The following is a 7,379-nucleotide window of genomic DNA, read 5'->3' as shown; positions in this document are numbered from 1 at the left end:
TGAATTCACTCTTAATCATATGATTGAGTCATATATAAACCATAAAACCCTTTAAAAGAAATTAGAATCTGTTTTAAAAATTAATTATATGAACTAAACATATATAGAAAGAAATTGAAGCTTGAATATATTGAAGAAGCAAAAATTAAAGACATACCTATAACTGCCCTTTATCCTTAGTTGTTTACAATCACAGCAAATCAAAGTGTGACATGTTTAAGAGAAAGGTAATTAAGTTCTAAGGCTTTGTCATCTTATCACTTTTAAAAATACAAGATCTGAGTAAACGAAAGGAAAATAGAGAGGGTTGTTAAAGAGCTGAGTCATAGAGTGGAATAGAGAACAAGCGGAAGCGGAAGAGGCAAGAAAGCATACACAGGCTGGGTTTGAAGAGAGTTGGGAATGCTGGTTGTGGTAGATGGTCTCTGATTTGCTTACCGGATCTACTCGCCATCCTTCTTAACCCTGCTTCGTGATTCCAGGAGGCTGATCTTTATCAGCTTCATGGACCAGTCTCTCTGTGTCTTCAGGTTGGGTTTGGTTAATATGAACTACTGATAAGTGATTAGAAGTCAGGAGGAAAGAAGGCAAGGGTATTTATTTCCATGATCTGCCCCCTTCCAAACTTTAGGTTGGCAGTGGATGCCATTTTCTAAGGTTACATCTCTTGTTGGGTGGGCTTCTCCTATAACTCGAAGACATTCTGGGTTGCAGGAACTGCTATCTCTCTATGCCCCTTCAAACCTAGTGGTTATAATACTGGCTTCTCACAGCTGCTAGCCTCAGGGTACTTCATCATCTCTTGGTTTCCCTTCATTCTTTACACACTTTAGTCTCTTCATTAAATGCTATTCCATCACTCTTTTAAAGTGTGCCATCAGTTTTTAGCTAGAACTGACTGATACATTGGTAGTGGGGAATAGGCGAAACGTTAAGGCAGTGTTAGGGAGGTGGGATAAACTGCTGTGGAGAGAGATAGGAAGAGAAGGGTTTCAAAGCTTTTTATGGCATTCTAGGAATGTAACATGACTTCTTTATGTGAATGACTCTAATGTAGTCTTAAATGGCTTCTTAATTATTGATATTTGGTTGGGTTTCTGTTTCTTTGCATGCACAACCAGGATTGAACAGGGCTAAGAGATGTCTGGGGTTTACATGACGAGATAATACTACTAGGATCTATCTAGATTCATTATATCATATTAAGACATTTCTCCCATGGAATCAGGAACATCCCAACCCAGTGCACATGCTAAGTTTTTATTGAAATTCAGTGAACTGCTATGGTGTGAAATTAATTTTTATTGTCAGTCCCCTGCGTCGGCAGGCCGACTCTCAAGCCCTGCGCCACCAGGGAAGCCCTATAACACTTTATATAGCTGAGAATTCATCGATCAGGATTTTCACTCTCATTGGAATCCACTACTTGCCTACGACAAATCGGACACGTAGAGTTCTCAGACAGCCAGCGATCAATGCAGTGAATGTGATATTCATGGGAGCAAGGTAGTATGCGAAGCTTGCTGTTTTCTGTGTACTCTGTAAGGCAAATGCTACAGGCGTTTAGTGCATCATTTTCACCAAAAGATCTTACAGCCAAGCTGTCAATCTGTGCTTTGGTGAGTCCTGTAGTTTGGTATGGATCATCTTCATTTAAGAGGAAAAACTGTTGCAGATTATGGGAGGACCCAGAGTCACTTTCATCAGATATTATTAGGATAATTTGTCTACCCCCTTGGCTGGTCTCTGATGATAAGTCTGATGATAAGTTTGTTTCTTCACTGCCTTCAAACATCAGTGAGCTAATTCCTGAATTTTCATCACTTGAGCTGGAACCGGAAATAGGACTAGAACTGGAACTAGACATACAATTGGGGCGTGAATGACAAATCAGTGTGAAACTTGAATGGGTATCATAGCTAGCATTTGAATCAGAACCAAATATACCACTACTACTACCATTAGATGACTCTAGCCATTCCATGTTTTGACTTGGAGGTGAGACACTATGCTCTAAATTACTGTCAAGGATAATTTGTCTACCCCCTTGGCTGGTCTCTGATGATAAGTCTGATGATAAGTTTGTCTCTTCACTGCCTTCAAACATCAGTGAGCAAATTCCTGAATTTTCATCACTTGAGCTGGAACCGGAAATAGGACTAGAACTGGAACTAGACATACAACTGGGGCGTGAATGACAAATCAGTGTGGAACTTGAATGGGTATCATAGCTAGCATTTGAATCAGAACCAAATATACCACTACTACTACCATTAGATGACTCTAACCATTCCATGTTTTGACTTGGAGGTGAGACACTATGCTCTAAATTACTGTCAAGGATAATTTGTCGATCCCATTGGTTGGTCTCTGATGATAAGTCTGATGATAAGTTTGTTTCTTCACTGCCTTCAAACATCAGTGAGCTAATTCCTGAATTTTCATCACTTGAGCTGGAACCGGAAATAGGACTAGAACTGGAACTAGACATACAATTGGGGCGTGAATGACAAATCAGTGTGAAACTTGAATGGGTATCATAGCTAGCATTTGAATCAGAACCAAATATACCACTACTACTACCATTAGATGACTCTAGCCATTCCATGTTTTGACTTGGAGGTGAGACACTATGCTCTAAATTACTGTCAAGGATAATTTGTCTACCCCCTTGGCTGGTCTCTGATGATAAGTCTGATGATAAGTTTGTCTCTTCACTGCCTTCAAACATCAGTGAGCTAATTCCTGAATTTTCATCACTTGAGCTGGAACCGGAAATAGGACTAGAACTGGAACTAGACATACAATTGGGGCGTGAATGGCAAATCATTGTGGAACTTGAATGGGTATCATAGCTAGCATTCGAATTACTGTCACTGTCCATAAGGTTACTTGAGTTACTAAATTCTGCCATTGTCTGCCTTAACGTGCTCTGAATTGGAACAGATGTTGTATCATTTAATCTAGTATTTAAAGTTCTGCAAACGGGATTTCTAATGGTATTGACATAAGCTCTCACACCTGCCTGCTCAGAATGTGAATACATATGCCTCAGTCCTCGTTCACTTTCAGAAGTGACAGTGTTGTTTGGTGTCTCAGATGTTAACTGAGTTCTACTAGCTCTGCTGTCTCTCTGAGAATATGCTCCAGAATGAACTTGTCCTACTTCAAGATTGAAGGTTATGGTTGGATATATTTCCCACATTCCCCAAGATTCACCACTGCTGGTTGTATCTGGAGAATTTTCTCCATGAACGGCATTCCTTGTTCTAGAAGTTTCAATAAGACCGCTATTTTGCAACTCAAATCCAGTCATTTGCTGTCTCAATATTTCTTGGTGCTCAGTTCTAGAAAATCTCGCATTCTCACTTAGCAGAGGCTGCTCAAAATTCTGAGAGGGTATACTATGATTAAGTCTTTGTACAATTTCCCTAAGTGAACATGGAGGCGACCAACTTTCAATTCTTGCTCTGGTTCTCCGATACTCTGGGCTCCTACTTCTTGCTCTTCTCTGACTTGTGGTAGGTGGGAATTCCATTAATGTTTCAGTTGTATCTTGTTCAGACATAGATGGTCTTGTAAATATTGATTCAGATTGTGGACTTTCCACTTGCCTTTGGCTGTCTTCCATATTTTCTCTTCTGGGAAGTCTTGCAGATGCTACATATTCATTCTCTGGATTTGGACTCCCATTATCAAGGTTAACATTTATTTCTAAACTGAATATGAACTGATCACTTTTAGGATTAATTAGGCTCTCTTCTCTCCAAGATTGGTTTTCTCTTTGTCCACTTGTCATATTTTCAGTTTGTCCAGAACAGTTAAGCCAGTCTATTAGAGAGTCACCACTAGACACGTCATCTGAAGAGTCTCCTCTGTCTGTTAACAAAAAAAATGGGGAGGGTGCATAAAAGAACCACCAAAATTAGAACCATCATAAAATAGCACTCTGAAACTTTGTTTCAAAAACAAACAAAAAATGAGAACTTAAATACTCAGATGTTTTCAACTGATTTCACATTTATAGAGTTAATATTTTATAAACTGCACTGTGTAGATTTATAAGTAAAGGTAGAAAAGTTTCGATTCCATCCAAAAAGAGTGAGCTAATCCTAGATAAACTTAGAGAATTTTTTAAAAAGGGAATCTGGAGGAAGTCTATGTTTCAGTATTTCATCATATACACAGCCCTGTGTACCACTGTCGGAGGAATGTCAAGAGACTTTTTTTTCAGTCCACTGTCAAAACACTAATGCAATTAAACAAGGTAAACACCAGTTAAGGTACAATGCTAGTAGTTTAGTTCAATTTACATTATTGTCTAATTTTCATGAGTCTCCAACATGACTACTTGTAGGCTCTTCACTTATGTGCTTTTGATAATAGATAAGCTGTTTTAAAATATAAGGTTATTGCCCAAACATAAACAAGTTTTATAGGTTTAAAAGTGTTTGCATTTTGAATACTTCTTAATGTTACCAAGATTTTTAATTGACATTAAATTGAAGGTCAGATCAAATGAATAGACTGAACCTAGCATGGTACATATAAGACCATATTCAAGAGCCAAATTATTATAGTATCCTCTTCATTAGACAGCAAAATCCTCTACTTCACACTGGGAGGGAAGGCACCAGACCTGAGGTTCGAGCAGGGTTTCTCAGCCTTAGCACTATTGACATTTTGGTGCTGGACAATTCTTTGTTTTGGGGAGCTATCCTGTGCATTGTGGGATCTTTGGCAGCATCCCTGGCCTCTGCCCACTAGATGCTAGTAACACCCATGCCTCCCCTGTGACAACCAAAAATATCTCTAGCCAATGTCAAATGTCCCCAGGTGTTGAAGAGAGCACAATTGTCCCCAGTGGAGAATATTTCTGTGTGCTTTTTTTACATGTCTATGTAGAAAAAATAATTCAGGAAGTAGGAGGGACTTTCAGTTGAGGTAGAAAACCAAGAAAAATACAAATAGGCTACTTTGCACTGTTTCCCAATTAAAACAACCCAAATGTGAATCAGGAAAACAAACAAACATACCTTGACATGCTCACCAAAAATCAAGTAAATGCCAGTTCTTTTTATGAGAAGTTACTTACCAAATTAATGTAAGTCACTTCTGTATAATTTACTATTTACAATTATGAAGTTACTATTTCCTATTATGAAGTTCCTTATTCATCCCATCCTATTCCCTCCAAAAGCAGAATATACCTGTATTTTCATCTGAGTCTTGTGGTGCGTTTCCTTTAATTAGCTGAAGTCTTCTCAGCAACTCTTCTTCCGTACTTTCACCTGGAATGCCTAGAAGATTGTTGTCTCTCATAAGTTCGTAATCTTCTTCACTCAGATTATTTACGAACCTGGAGAAATCTTCTTCCCGAACCAATCGGTCCGTTTGACTTATGTGTTGGGCCGAAACTCCATCTCCTTCATCGTTGGAATCCGAGTTTTCCATCTTAATAAACAAGTGGAAAATTACCTGAAATTCACGACGTGGTGTTGAAATTCACCAATGGTCGTTTCGTTTTCTTCGCTTTCTACTTCCTGCCAGAGTGTCCGGTTCCGACTCAGTCGGATGACCCTCCGCACAGATTCCTCCCTTCTCCCTTCCAGACTCAGTTCTGTGGCCCCTGGTGACGCAACAGTTGGGAGCCGCCTCTAGCCCAGAACTTGCTAGACGTTGCCTAGGCACCCATTATCTTCCCCGCTGTTACCGAGTAGGGACTGGATTCAGGTTAGGTTTCATTTCATTCAAAACCAGCCAATGTTACTGAGGGTTTATAGTGTACCAAGCACCGTGCTTCACCTCGTTTCACCCACATGAGCCTATTCTCAGGTTTTCAGGCTCTGATATGCTCTATTTATTCGTTACATTCCATATGACTGCCTTCTTCAAAATGCCATGCCAAAGTCAGCCTAGTTCAATGCAGCAATTCTCATTTTCAGGTGCCCAGGGACCTCCGCCTTTTCTCCTCATGAATTTCTCAAATCCTAGACTCTCACTAAGAAAGCCCACAATTGTTGATAATTTACCAGGGCCCTGGCTGAGTCTCTTTAGTGTGTCCTCTCCCTTTTAACTGTTAATGGCTTCATCTTGCATTATATGGTCCTTCAGTCTTGTTTCAAACAAACAAGAAACACCAAAACTTTGGCAGGCTTTTCTGCTCAGCCAGGGAATTCCTTCTCCACAGAAGCATCAGGTTCATTTTTGTCCTCCTTTCTCATAAATATTATAAATAGTACTTAAGCAAAACTAGCCAGAACATCACAGGAACTTTTAGGACAGATACATAATAGTTACTTTGTCTGCCACAGTGAGTACTGACTTTGCTGATTTTGTCGCATGTATCACCTGAAAGGCTTGGTGAAAATAAAATAACGCTCATTTGCAATGCTATCTGGAGGAGACCTCTAATTCACTCTCAGTACACAGCTTAGAAGTTTAAGGAGCTGTGTAAATTCACAGTTGTTGTTTTGTTCACGGTCCACAGCAGGCTTTCTTGTTTGTTCTCAAGGAGATGGAAGGATGGTAACTTTACTGGTGTGACAGTGAAGAATCTAAGTCTATGTCCTGCTTTTGACATTTGTTCCATGCCTCGTTTAACTTAAGCTAGAAAAATCAATCTTTCCCCTCTGAATCAAATCTCAGCAAGTCTTTGGATGAGAACAGAATCCCCTAGACTACCCTGCCTCCTTTATGGACTTCTGAGTGTATTTGTTATCTTTTACTGAAGTTATTATTTTCACAGGGGAAATCTGTTGTAAACTTGTTTGCTGTGCCTCAATCAAAACTAGCAGTATTATGAAAATGCAGCGTGATTTGTACTCTTGATGCAGGAAACCCTAACAATCGTTAGTGTTCTTGAGAGTGATTGATTCAGTTTAATTCAATTAAATCAATTCAAGTGTCAAGTATGTTTAGCGTTTGTTAAATGTCAGTCATATTATCGGATATTAAGATACAAAGATGAGTATATTTAAGAATCTGTTGTCATTAGAGTATAACAAACAATTGAGCTACACAGAGGTAAAATTACAGTTTTGAGGAGAAAGTGATTTGAGTGAGAGAGAAAATTGGTTTCACTGCATTTGGGTTTTAAAGGATGAATAGGAGTTTTCTAAGTGAATGAGAGGGGGAAATATTTTCAAAAGTGAGAACAGCAACTGCTAACACTCGTAAAATAACAAGGATCGTAGATTTTAATTACTAAAAAAAGACATTAGTTAAATTGGCAGAGCAAGGCCAAAAAATGGAGATCTTTATGACATGTTTAGAAGTTGGACTTTATCATTAGTGCAATGGAAAGATGTTGAAGTCTTTAGACAGTTGATGGTCAAATTTTCAATTTAGAAATAATATTGATAGTAGTGTTGAGGATG

General features: G+C 38.9%; 1 protein-coding gene across 1 annotated transcript; it reads right to left on the bottom strand.

The window, feature by feature from the left end:
• Window positions 1-1,387: 1,387 nt before the first annotated feature.
• On the bottom strand, window positions 1,388-5,472 carry LOC132491672 (E3 ubiquitin-protein ligase RLIM-like). The gene is made up of 3 exons (XM_060100506.1): window positions 5,211-5,472; window positions 2,494-3,873; window positions 1,388-2,382 (listed from the first exon to the last, which is right to left on the bottom strand). Exons 1-3 carry the CDS (start codon window positions 5,452-5,454, stop codon window positions 1,388-1,390), a joined length of 2,619 nt encoding a protein of 872 aa, XP_059956489.1. The 5' UTR covers window positions 5,455-5,472.
• Between the last annotated feature and the right edge of the window lie 1,907 nt (window positions 5,473-7,379).

Source organism: Mesoplodon densirostris, chromosome 6 (assembly GCF_025265405.1).
Source record: "Mesoplodon densirostris isolate mMesDen1 chromosome 6, mMesDen1 primary haplotype, whole genome shotgun sequence".
Lineage (NCBI taxonomy): Eukaryota > Metazoa > Chordata > Mammalia > Artiodactyla > Ziphiidae > Mesoplodon > Mesoplodon densirostris.
Note: the sequence above shows the minus strand (reverse complement) of the source record. Positions and strands in the feature narration are given on the sequence as shown.